We start from the raw sequence: 14,010 nt of genomic DNA, 5'->3' as shown, positions 1-14,010 counted from the left end.
TGTAGAAGGGATTCCCACCCCCATCGCTGCATCGCGTGCTTTCAGATGCGCTTCTGCGGCCATCTGGAATGCTCTTCAATCCGATATTAGGAAGCCACTGTGAGCGATTCACTTTTAAATCACCTAGATTGAAAACGAATTTCTCTAGAACTGCTTTTTGTGTTTGGTTTATCCTTCCCCTGCACCTCCGATAAACACGGTTGGCTACGTACGTACATACATAGATGGTGGCAGCTTAAAGAGGCCTTCATCCAGCAGCGGAGAGAGCGTGGCTGATGATGAACAATTAAAATAGGATTGGTGGCACAGCGGTAATCGCACTGTGTTATGAACCTGATTTGAGTTCACTTCCCTCCCATTGCTTGTACTACAGAGTTAGAATGATGGCCTTAATCTAAGTTGTCTTGTGGTTGTTGTTGTTGTTTGACTTGCATCCCACTGGGATTTTTGCACACAGCGTTGGTGTACAGTGCTTTTTTTTCTGGAAGACGCTGCAGTTTTTTCTGGGATTTTTCTGTTTGCGCATAGTCACTTTAAGATCTTCTTGGTTCTTTCGGTAAAGTCACGTAGAAGGGAAATAATAAATAATTAAAATAAACCATAATAAAATTATATCATAATAAAATATTTTATTATATTATTTTATTAGATTATTATATTATTATATTATTTTTTTATGTTTTATTTCTATTATTTTATTATTTCCCTTATACGTGACTTTACCGAAAGAACCAAGAAGATGAATCCCTGCAATCACGAAAGCTTTAAATAGAAATTCACTTGAAGATGTTTTCTTGTTCATGTTTATGTTTTTAGTTTGTTGCGGTTGCACCCGATTCAAGAGCCGAATGGCTCACAGGGCTATACCAAATAAATGAAACAGACACCTGAAATTGCTAACAGCACAAGTGTGTGGATATCCAAACCAGTCCACGAGTCCCTTTCACCAACCCAACACCGACAGGCACGGTGAAATAAGATCACAAAACATCTACTGCCAATAACAGTGCGTATAGACCTGCATCCAGAAGTGGAAGGGCTGAAAATCAATGACCGAGTAAATCTAGGGAAGGCCCAGAAGAGGCTTGGATCCCACTTGCCATGAATGCTATCAGAGACTGTTGAGGCGAGCGTCGTTAGCGAGCACCTATTAAGGCTCAAATTGCACAGCAGGACATCCAGCCAACTTTGCCTCCCCACTGCTGATGTTAACATATCACACCAAGTACTCATTATTTTAAGGCCAAGTCCATCTAAGGGAGGTCTAGGACAGGTTTAGATACCACTTTCTACCAGTTTTTTCAACAAACACATATGCTATAATATAGACAAAGATCTCTGTATAGCCTTAATCAACTGTTGGGGCAAGTTCTCTTAGCGAGCAACTATGAAAGCTGGCACGGTACACAAGTGGGTTGGATAGCCAGCACCATACCGGACTGCCTTCGTCTCCACAGTGGCGATGTTTACACACCGCACCAGGTACTCATTTGTGGCCAAATCGACTTAGGGGCAAGAGGCCTAGGACCGGTTCAGATAATCATCACTGGTGCTGGTAGCCGCAAGCAGTAATCGAACTCTCGCCGCCGGGTTCGTAGCGTAGCGCAGCAGCGCTAACTACTGCACTACCGCTTCCCCACGTTGTAATTAATAAACCCACACATACAGCTCAATCACAAACGGCTTTGTTATTTTTAAGTCAACGACAATTTCGTGCTTTTTTTCTTACCTTTTTGTAAGTGGTTTCTCCAGAAGCGTCCACCCCTCTGTGACCGATCTTCTTGGCACCAGGTCCTGTGGCTGTAGTATTCTGGAAACACAGCACACAACGGGATTGATGATCCACCACCCACCGATTTCACCGCAATCGCTCACCGGCGGTCAGTCGAAACTAAACTATTTTTATTTTACCAGGTAAGGCCCACCGAGCTACACAGCCCTTTTTACACGCTTTTATTTAACTCACTGTGTCTGTTGTTGTTGTATCCTCACATCTTGTAACTCGATTTTAACCCACTTCCCAATGTGGTATCGACTGCAAACTTGGTATACTTATGTCATACTGATGACAATAACTTTCGGTAAAGTCACGTAGAAGGGAAATAATACAATTATAAAAATAAAAAATAATAAAATAATTCTCACGACGTTTCGGCCACAACGCAAGCAGCCGTCCTCAGGTGGAGAACAGGTCTGTCGAGAAGACAGTGAGTGCAAAGCCCTCATCACAGACGTGGGAAATCAGTCTCATTGCATCACGTATCTCCTAAAACTTAAGTCGGTTGTCAACTGAACAACGTTCCTGAGATCTCCTAGAAAGAATGAAGCGATGCTGAAATGTGGTGACATCACTGGGTATTGGTCGCATTAACCTCTCAATGTTGACCGTCAGATTGGAGAGTTCACTAAACGTCAGAGCCCTTTAGGCTTGCGACTTGCGTTCAGCCCCTTCGCACGCGAGACAGCGAGGAGCGCTCGAGACGTGGTTGTGCTGTGTGCCCCGTCATTCAATTTTACACTGCAGTAGTAAAACATCGTAATTTTATAACCGGTGCATCACAAAGTTCACGCAAAGGGCAAAAACAACCCCATTTTATCCCGACAGCTCCCACGCATTCGCTTAGTGTGAGAACACGGAACCCCTCGGATGTCAAGTAGCATTTTGGGTTGGTTTTGTGGAACAAGTTTCATTCCCTGAAGATGAAGAATCAAGCAAAAGGATGAATTCTGTAACGCTCTCCAATGTGTCTGTCGCCAACTTTCAGGCAAATCTTTCATCAACAAATTGGACGGTTTTAGCGAGACAAAGTCTCGAATAGCAAAGCAACTTCATGCTGAACATTATGTTTGTGTTGGGCCATCTTTGCTCGTTATCCCAACTCTTCTTTACAGATACAGATGGACGGACGGCCGATTATAGTGCACAAGTGCGTCTAACCTTAGCTGGAAAGCGGTTCAAGAAGAGATGAATCACACAGAGCAGGTGTCTTACCTCTGTGCTGGATTTCTTCTCATTGAACCCACCTGAAAAGAGAAAAGAACCAAAACACCGTGAGAAACACGCGCTTGAATGTACAGTGAACACCGACAATGGCTAAGGGAAAAGCAGAGGCCAACTGGAAAAAAAAATAGGGTGGCCTGCTTCTCATGCAAGAGTACATTGGTATGAACATAAGACAAGTTAGAATTTGGCAATGTTGGATCATGACGCTGAAGCACAAAGGCCTACGGTCTTGAGGCTTCACACTTGGGCGTGATGACAGTGCCTTTGCAATTGTGGCACCTACACCTCTGGAACCCCACGTCCCTTCGAGGTCAGGGGGGACATGCAGAGCCACTTACAAATCTTCAAATCTCCACTAAAAACGCATCTGTCTAAAATGTCTCCCGTCTAATTATTTCCAAACGTCTTTCTCGCTTCTTCTTTACTGGGGTGATGTTCAACTATTTTCTGCCTTTCCACGCATAGAGCCCCGAGAACGATTGTTTAACGGCGCTTAGAATTAAAATTAGATTATTATTACTTTTGTTTTGCACGACATCGGAGTGAGGGGGGGGTGGAGGTAATCTTTATTGTTCCACTTTTAAAGCAGACCGAGCGTAATTATAGTTAATGCCCCCAGAGTATTAAACCAGGGGCAATTGGATTCAATCCGCCAACGTGTGCAAACAAGTTGAGCATCCTATCCGCTGGGCATGTCACCAGCCATAATATCAGAGAGAATATAAAAAAAAAATGGCTCATCGCCACTCGCAGCAATTAAAACGTGTATTCATTTTATTATCAGAGAGCAGGGGTGACAAGGCGTAAACACGGGGACACCACCGCTCGCTAAGGTGTGCCTGTGCTTTTTGGCATTCAGTTCGTTGGCTGCTCTTTGCATCCAGTTTGTCGTCCTTAGCCCGCACCTCCGAATGATTAGCGCGGTTGGCTACGTACGGCGCGAAAGAAGTTCAACGTACACGGATATACGGCTCCCGGACGACCCACCTCCCTGCCTCAAACGGGCCATCACTTTTGAGGCGGATGCATCAAGCCGAGGAAGAAGTGCCGCTTCATTTATTTATTAACGAGAGATTATATAATAAGGGCAGGCCAATCTGCAGGATGCAATTTTTAAATGGCAACAAATTAAATTGTCCGCGACAGCGTACAAAAAACATCCGCGGCGCTGTCACCACATGCGGCGTGTGCAGGAGTGTGCCAGTTACGCACACAGTTGGACGCTAATCACAATGAGTCCGTGCAGAGTGAGGCTGGCTAATCCCAAAACGTTCGCAGATCCAGAAGAGGTCGGGTCCAAATCTATTACGATTGGGGCTTATCTCTACTGTATTAATACCCGTGACCAAAAATCACTCGGGACGGCGCTCAATATCGTTACATTTCGGACGCTAACCCAGAGCCGAGCGTGGAACAGTGCTTGCTTGGGTGGGCAAGCACCAGAGGTCGCAACCGGGTACCCGATACCCGTACCCTACCCGATACCCGGCTACCCGTACCCGGCCGGGTACGGGTAGCCGTTTGCGACCCTGGTGCGGCCGGGTACGGGTAGGCCGTGAGTCACTGGTGAGTAGCCGTTTGACACTCATTTCGGGTAGGGTACGGGTAGGGAACGGCTACCCGTACCCGGCCGGGTACGGGTACGGGTACCCATTTGCGGCCCTGGTGCGGCCGGGTACGGGTAAGGAATCAAAACCCGTTTGCGACCTCTGGCGAGCACCGTGCCGGGCAGACGTCAGATGCTGTTGCGGGGGCGACGCGGAGGGCAGCAGAGGGGCAGCGCAACAAAATACGTCACGGCACTTGATTATCGCGCGCCTCCGATTCGCACGGTTGGCCACGTACGGTGCGAAAGAAGTTCACACGTACAAAGACGCGCACACTTGCACGCTCTCCCAAGTCCACGATCTCCGCCTTCACCGATGCCCGCTGGCCGGGATGGTGAAGTATGGTCACGTGACCCAGAATGGCATGCCGAGGCCTCATCCAGCGATGGATTGACGGATTGGCCCGTTACATGCACGCACGGTGTTCAACCACCACGCTTGCAGGTCAACTCACTTCTCTTTATGCTTATTTCCTCACACTGCTCCACTTTGCCATCGCCTTCCCCCCCCCCCCCCCCAAGCTCTTACTACAATAATAACCATGTTGAAGAAAACAAATGCCGTTAACTCTTATTTATCACAATTTTTGAGTGTACTATTTTGTCGGTGGCCGCTTGAGGTTCTGGACCAGAGGTCGCAACCGGGTACCCGATACCCGTACCCTACCCGATACCCGGCTACCCGTACCCAGCCGGGTACGGGTACCCGTTTGCGACCCTGGTGCGGCCGGGTACGGGTAGGCCGTGAGTCACTGGTGAGTAACCGTTTGTCAATCATTTCCCAACGTCTCTTCTCACAATTCAAGTTCCTAGAAACAACCCACCTACGCCTGCAACATGGTTTCATCCCAGAGGTCGCAATCGGGTACCCGTTTGCGACCGGGTACGGGTAAGGAATCAAAACCCGTTTGCGACCTCTGTTCTGGACCTTTTGAGCCTGTGCTCAGCACCTGTGTTTAAAAAAAACAAATGTACACATACTACAACAACAACAACACCAACGACGACGACGAGAGATACTTTCACTTTGTCAAAGCATTATTGCCAAGCCGTTGTGTTGTTTAAGCATGCCACAGCAACAACTCTGCACACAGCTTCCTCTCAATGCAGTCCTCAAGAGATTCTGACCAATGAATGGCTTTCCCCTCTTTCTAACCCAACCACATACAACTATCAACGACACAACAGACTCGTCTGCCTCAATTAACCTCCCTTAACACACCCTCCCCCCGCTCCCACTGAGTCCAGCAGGGACACTGCGGAAATGTGGCGTGACCGTATTAACGAGAGCGTGCTGTCATGCTTAGCAGGAAGAGAAGACATGGTCCGAGATGACCTTTACAGTCAATTGCTGTGGACAGTCGTGATTTTGAGAGTGCAGGGTGGCGCAGTGGCTACCACTTGCGCCGTCGCATCAAGAAGCGTCTGGGTTCAAGTCACAAATCGGGCGCCTTTCTGCACGGGATTTGTATCGTCTCCTGTTCTGCATGGGTGTCCTCCCGGTTCTCTGGGTTCATCGCATAGCTTAATAAAAAAAATGGACACTGTGCCTGGTGTTGGCCAAGCATCCTAAAGCTGAAAAAATTAACCCGTAAAAACAAAGTTTTTCACTATAAATCCTTTATATGCGTGGCGGCTAGAGTCCTCTCGTCCTCTGGCTTGAGATGGCTGCCACCTATGGGTCAGATGATTGTCTGCAGTATTAAACAATTGGTAATTAAATATTTAATTTGTTTTCCCTAAACAGTGTAAAATTTGGAAAAAATTTTCACGAACATTAATTGTCTCGCACAACGAGTCTGTGTGCAAAATATCAGCTCGATTGGATCACGGGAAGTGGGTTAAAAAACGACCGAAAGGTTTGCACGGTCATAAGCAAGCAAGCAAGCACGCAAGCAAGCAAGCGAACTTAATATAAAGGATTTAAAAATTCCATCGACGTCTTATTATGCGGACACGTACAGAAATATCACGGCAATTCTGCCCTTTTCTTCATCCAGGCAAGCGTCACCGAGTCTCAAGACTTCTTTATTGGGAGGGATCCTGCGTTGCGATGTTTGGCGTGGATGAGGCATCCAGAAGCAAGCGCACACAGGAGGCAGTAATACTCCAACGCAAATTCACCAACCCACAGCCGAATCACTGCGGTGAGGAATGGTCAAATAACCCTCACGTGCCGGGTTACTTATTTGGTGAGATGTTAGCTTCCTTGCCTGGTACGCAGGAAGTTTGGGGTTCAATCCCGGAGGTTGCATGTCCTCTCTCCCCGTGGTCACGTGGATTTTTTTCCTCCGGGTCCTCGGGTTTTTCCCCTCCAAACTTATAAACGTGCATTGAGATTATTTAGATTATTTTGGCTGCTATCACTGCCCAAATGATGGGCCACTTTGTTGAGCAATCATTTGTGGCCAGGTCGCTTCTGAAAAACAAGTTATTACCTCCGTGTGCTTTGCCTGGTAGGATGGGGATGATGGTTTAGTTTCATTTGTGTGTGTTTGGGTGATGTGTTTACTTTTCTTGTACTTTGCACTCCTGTGATGTTTATGTACTGTTTGTTGTTGTAGTAACGCTCTTACCCACGCCTACTGGACATCTGTGAAACAGAGCTTTAGAGCTCATCGTATTCCTCCAGGATATATAATATTCAGATTCTGATGTGGAGACACTCTCCATGCTCAAGATCTTCTCTTCTGGCCCGACCGATTGTCTTTTCTCGAGACTATATCCACATTCCTGTATTTATTACACTGATGCGCACATCACACCGCTTGCTGCTGTACTGCGTCTCGAGAATCATGTGTATTTGGACCCTCTATAAAACACAAACTGTGGAGATGCCTTCATCTAGCAGTGGACCGATCATCATCGTCATCATCATCATCGGCCACGATCGATCCTCTGACGGACGAAGGCTTCACACTCCCCAGTCCGCCACCATCTATCACGGTCCTGCAATGTAATCCGCGTAGCGCCTGCACACGAGTTGATATCATCGTTTCATCTGCTCCGGCGGGTCACCCCTCTCGGGACACGTTCCATTCCTGGTCTGCCACTGTCTAGGGTGTGGACCAATCAACTTCAAGGACAGTGCATATATTATCAGAGTTATGTTTTTTGTTTGTATTATGGCTGCAGGTAGTGTGGTCTATGCAAACATGACTCCTTGTAAAAAGAGGTGTCAGTTTTGTTGCCAGATAGAAGGGTAAAAATCCAATTATCATATTTTTTACTGGCAAATGAGGTTCCGATGGTGTAAATAATTATATGTTTTCATATCGCCTCTGAAAATTGATGGAGGTGTTTCACTTATTAAAACGTGCATGCCTAACAATACAAATGCATACATTTTTATGAATAAAGTCAGACGTTCATCTTCATGCAGCACATGATAGGAACCTCGCTTGCAACGATGAGACACCGCCATCAAATCAACACCATCCGTGGTGAAGAGAGCACTTAAACGTCAAAATCAATGGCAACCCGTGTGCCCAATCTCTCCAGATCTCAGAAGCCAAGAAAGACTTTCGTATGGAAAGTATTTTGGATTGGTAACCGCACGTCCTACTTAGTGAGCAGTGCAGCAAAATCCACTGCCGTAATGTACATCGATCCATGCCTCTGCGGCTCTACTCCACACCTTCGCCAACCCATGCCGGCCAGCACGGTGAATTACGGTCAATTGACCCCCCACGACCTTAAAACGGCACGGGGGAGGAGGCCTTCATCCGCAAAAAAATTAACCCGTAAAAACAAAGTTTTTCACTATAAATCCTTTATATGCGTGGCGGCTAGAGTCCTCTCGTCCTCTGGCTTGAGATGGCTGCCACCTATAGGTTTTTTTCCTTAAAAGTGTAAAGTTATGGAAAAAAAATTTCACGAAAATAAATTGTCACGCACAACGAGTCTGTGTGCAAAATGTCAGCTCGATTGGATCACGGGAAGTGGGTTAAAAAACGACCGAAAGATTTGCACGGTCGTAAGCGCGCAAGCAAGCAAGCGAACTTAATATAAAAGATTAAAAAATTGAGCGACAACGCAGATTGTACGAGTACAGCAAAAACCCTCTTTGAATTCGCGGATTTTACGAGCGAAATTAAGATTTCTTCGCGATTTAAAATTAGTACGCCAGTTTAAAGTTCCGCGCCCCTTTTCCTTCGACTGCTCGCGATTCCGAAACGTCGCATCGTGGCGGAGTGGTGCTTGTGCTTGTGCGGTCCAGTAGCGGATTGTAGCCTGTGTCCGCACCCAAGCAATTGTTCTCAGTTGTGATGAAGCTTTTTGCCGCTGGAAGTGGTCGTTGTCTTTGGTGCTATTTTTGTCTTTTTTTATTTTGATCATGGGGTCTAAGCGTCGAGTGAGAGGAGGAAGTGAGAGTAAAAGTCAGAAAAAGGGATGACTTTAGCGCAAGTTAAATAAAAAATACTTCCACGTTTACTGTATTTATTTAGGTTTTTATTTTCTTTATTCTATTTTGTTGCATTATGTGTTTTTTATCTATTTCTATCACTGTACAATTGACTCAAGTGTAAGCCTGTCATTTGTGTGTACAGTACAGAATTCATGTTACGAACCATTTAAATTTTCTCACTTATGTTCAGTCGGACACAGAAACCCAAACTAACCCCCCCCCCCCCCCCCCCATTTCAACCATAAAAACAAAATATTTACATTCGCGAATTTTTTCAAGATCAAAACCCTCGCCGATGTCGAGGCCTTACAATATATATTACGTGTACACAGATTTTTGTTCGTTTTATTCGACGGGTTTGTCAACGCTGGCCTAATGTAGTGACACGTACAGCCCCTTTCGTAAATTCACTGCTTGACGAGGGCTTCGCGACGATGCGTGGAACTATTTCATCAAACGTCATCACTGCTGGTCGAAGGGGTTTGTCAAAGGATTTCTGGAGTATAATTCAGCATATGCAAGACACCTATGACCGCAATAAATACTTGCGTCAGAGCCCTAGTTGCCGAATAGAATGTTGAAATGAATGTTAACATCTTGGGTAACTGCCTCCCTTCAAGCCTAAACAAAACGTATCCATGCAACCAGGGACATGTTACTGTCTCCATAAAAGACACGTGCATATATACACACACACATACATTAATAATTCGTAATAATTTACAGTCGTTTATCAACCCACGACTATGTAAAGAATTATCCCAGGAAGTTACGGTGGTCGGGGTTGTTTGCTCATACATACGCCACACTGGTCAGCGTGGGTTGATAGGTAAACATGGAGTGCCCAGAACTGGTTCGGGCATGGCTGAGAATCTAATTCGAGTCACTGGTTTCACAACGCTGTATGCTAACCACTGTGCCATCACTCCCCCCCCCCCCCCAAAAAAACATTTATACAAAGATGTATTTCTACTGCCATGACCTAACTGATGTGTGTTGAACGTCTTTCACACCGTAAGTAATCGGAGGTGCGGGGGGGGGCATGACTCAAACTCATTACAAAAAGCAGTTCTAAAGAAATTCGTTTTCAATGTAGATGATTTTAAAGTGCATCGTAGCTCCCGATGACTTCCTAATATCGGAAAGGAAGAGAGTTCCAGACGGCCACAGAAGCGCATCTTAAAGCACCGCGCGATGCAGTGACCCGTTTTTGTTTGGTGGCTGATAAAGTGCTGTTAGTGAGCACCTATTATGATGATTGACGGGCATGGCCTGTGAGAATGAGATAAGGTCGGCATCAAATTCATCAGCATGTCTCCCCCGTAGTTGAGGCAAGCTCCTTCCAGCGCTGCTACACACTGCATTTGCCCGATGATTGGTAAACACGCCCCACGTGCGGTGGAGAACAATCATTTTCAGATAGTTATCGCACACCTGCTAAACCCTTATCAGTGCCTACCATATTAGACCAATTCAGACCTTATTGGTCACCCCGTATCCTGATAAATCTGAATGTTCATCCCACAAAGTCCCATCCCTAGGTAGAAACACAAACAAATAAGACACATTTTGTTTTGCCCGTATTGAAACAGATGTACGCCGTACGGACCTGAAAACTCAATTTCCCTGTACAAGAATACAGGTAAACTGTATGGGTTTACAGGTATGAGATCGCGTGCGTGCATGTGCGTTGTGAACAGCACTTGTCCACAACGGCCTACGAAAGGCTACAACGGAGGACCTTTGTCTTTAGTTCCATGTGATCGAGAAAGACGACTCGAATTTATCACCCCTCTTTACGTCACTTGAGGTGTTTTTTTGGCAGTCATCCGACTTAGTGCAGCATTAATTCTAGATTTGAAGCTTTCGTGACTGCAAGGATTCATATTCTTAGGTTTTTTTCGGTAAAGTCACGTAGGTAAAACATTAAAATTAATAAAAGTAAAATAAAATAAAAAATCACGACGTTTCGGAGGCAACACAAGCTTCCGTCTTCAGGTGGAACCGTCACAGCCACGACAGCTGTATCAAGTAAATGAGAGATTGCAGGAGCTACCACTCCGTTTATATAATGGTTGGAGAGGGGGGGGGGGGAAGCGGCAAGTACAGCACACTTTTTATTCATATGGTAAGGTGAGGCTTAAGAGGGTGAGCCTTTGTTATGGAGAGGTACGGTTTGTGACTCAAACTGTGACAAGGAGAAAACAACTGAACATGGTAAACCTGTAATAGTTGTCTGTCAAATAAGATTGGCTAAATAAGTGTAGTTAGTGCAGCATGCAATGACAATCTGTATTTGAATGGGTGCCATGATGGCGAGATGTTAACTACCTCTGCCGGGATGCAGGAGGACACACGGGTTCTTTCGATCCCGACCCTGACGACTGTATATTTGAAATTTGCGTGCGTCTTTCTCTCCCTGTGGTCGCCTGGCTTTTTGCTCCTGGTTCTCAGGTTTTTCCCCTCCACATTTAGAATCAACATCACGCATTTAAGAGTATTTAGCTGCTATAAATTTTCACACGATGAGCCACTTCGTTGAGCTATCATTTGTGGCCAGGTCGCTTCTTAAAAAGAGCTCTATAGAGCTCAGTGGGCTTTACCTGGTTAAATAAAAATAAGTCAGTAAATGAGAAAATAATAACACTCTTAGGTTTTTTCGGTAAAGTCACGTAGGTAAAAATAAATAATAATAAATAAATAATGATTTTTGCTGCTATTAAAATAAAAATAAAATAATAAATCACGACGTTTCGGAGGCAACACAAGTCTCCGTCATCAGCTAAAATTTACTGTATCAAGTGATTTTAGCTGTGACGGTTCCACCTGATGACGAAGACTTGTGTTGCCTCCAAAACGTCGTGATTTATTCTTTTATTTGTATTTCTATTATTATTTCCATACATTTAATTACTTATTTTCATTACTTACTTTTACCTACGTGACTTTACCGGAAAAAACCTCAGAGTATGAATCCTTGCAGTCACGAAAGCTTCAAATCTAAAACAATAATAGTTTGAAAAGAGGTAAGCTGGTAAACATGGAAAGACACAGTAGTGGGTCATGAGAAACTAGAGTTTGGATTTCGATTTAAAGCTTTCGTGACTGCAGGGATTCATCTTCTTGGTTCTTTTGGTAAAGTCACGTAGAAGGGAAATAATAAAATAATACAAATAAAACATGATAAAATAATTATCACGACGTTTCGGCCACAACGCAAGCAGCCGTCCTCAGGTGGAGAACAGGTCTGTCGAGAAGACAGAGTCTGAATGCCTGAAAGAACCAAGAAGATAGAGTTTGGATTTCCTCGATTTAATAAAATGTACATGAACACTCCTTTTGTCAATCCACCGCTGGGTGAGGGCCTGCCCATGCCGTGTGGCCTTTGGGGATTATTTGACCGCACTTCACCATGCTGGCCAGCGCGGGTTGGTGAAGGCAGGGAAACATAACCACAGAAGCATAGAAGTAGTAAAAAACAATTGATGTTACTGCACTGCCCAGCATGTTTATAACGGGTTGCCACCCAGATAAATACAATATACAACGCCGCTTATCCAACCATCACATATCTGCCCTGGCGAAGAAACCTTCACCCAGTGCAGTATTTATAAACGCTATGACTGTCATTTTACATTGCCGTTAACATATCTAAACTTTTCACGTATATTTCACCTATACGAAATGAATAACACTGGTCAACACACTTTTTTCTGGCATAAGGTATTCCAACGGTTTTAAGGTAAGTTTGGGGTGCTGATTACAAATCTGGCATCAGTTTTTTTCTCTATCACATCAGGTTTTTGAGATATCAAATATTGGATTTTCAATAAAAACTGCAGAAGAAAAATATTAAATGAATGTGGATACCTACATAAAATGATATTATAAACACACTATCCTAAAAATACAGCACCATATTTTAACACTAAAGCAGTCACTGACTCGCAACAACTTGCAATCATAAGTGACAGAGTTAATTTCGGGTAAAATCAATGAAAATGGGGTATGCCGATAGCATAAAAATGAGATGTGAGCAAATCTGAGATCAGAGTTGGAATCAGCACCCTGAAATTAGTCTAGAACAGCTGCAAAAGTCCAGGCCAGAAAAAATGTTTTTTTTTGTTGACCAGTGTAATATAATAATTACTTCATTACACAGGAAGCCACAATGTGGAATGTTGTGCAAAGAGCATTATCAATATCGTCACGATATTCTCACAAAAACGCAAGCATTACGGCTGCACACGTGACAAGGGCTACAAACCGCAGCGATGTGAATCTCAATCGGCTGGAGCAGGCGTGGGAGCCGAGGCAAAACATCAATACCCGCTCAGGTGGAGTGGACTTGAGTAAAATACTGTGATTGCTCTGGACACATTTATTGATGTTTTGTTGTCGGCCTGCCCATATGTTTCAGTGAACGGGGATATTCTCATTAGTTAGAGAGAATTCTGTCGCTGTACAACTGAAACTACTTAATCATCATCATCAGCCACCATCTATATACTGCTGGATGAAAGCATTCTCACGTCCTTCTACAGTAATCCTTTACATCACACGAATTGTAATTGGTTGATTACAATAGCGCTATCGTTACGGTGAACTCACTTCGCTATCAATCTGGTGACCTGAGTTAGATTTCGGGCCACGGTTAACATTAACGGCGAGTGATGTATGAACATGTCCTGAAACCGGTGCTGGTCTCTTCCTACACTCCCCGCCCCCCCCCCCTCTCTTTGCTTTCACAAACGTGGTGAAGTATACTATGGGAACCTCATTTGCCAGTAAAAATGATAATTGGTTTTTTACCCTTTTATCTGGCAACAAAACTGACACCTTTTTACAAAGAATCATGTTTGCATAGACCGCAATAATAATACAAACAAAAGACATACCTCTGATAATGTGCACTGTCCTTGAAGTTGATTGGTCCACACCCGAGACAGCTTTCCTCCAACCCATGTGAGACTAGGCTCTAAGGAAAGCTGT

At 44.7% G+C, this 14,010-nt stretch overlaps 1 protein-coding gene across 5 annotated transcripts in view; it reads right to left on the bottom strand.

Annotated features, from left to right (window-relative positions):
* The window catches only part of LOC133347898 (phosphatidylinositol 4-phosphate 5-kinase type-1 gamma-like), a 62,814-nt gene that overhangs the window by 27,891 nt on the left and 20,913 nt on the right, over positions 1 to 14,010 (bottom strand). For all 5 annotated transcript variants that reach the window (XM_061560674.1, XM_061560743.1, XM_061560832.1 and 2 more), the window contains exons 2-3: positions 2,993 to 3,024; positions 1,730 to 1,810 (exon numbers count right to left, since the gene is read on the bottom strand). In XM_061560674.1, coding sequence (XP_061416658.1) covers positions 1,730 to 1,810; positions 2,993 to 3,024 — 113 coding nt within the window. The remainder of the gene's footprint in view (positions 1 to 1,729; positions 1,811 to 2,992; positions 3,025 to 14,010) is intronic.

This window comes from Lethenteron reissneri, chromosome 1, assembly GCF_015708825.2.
Source record: "Lethenteron reissneri isolate LAM-NWPU_2019-01 chromosome 1, ASM1570882v1, whole genome shotgun sequence".
Lineage (NCBI taxonomy): Eukaryota > Metazoa > Chordata > Hyperoartia > Petromyzontiformes > Petromyzontidae > Lethenteron > Lethenteron reissneri.
Note: the sequence above shows the minus strand (reverse complement) of the source record. Positions and strands in the feature narration are given on the sequence as shown.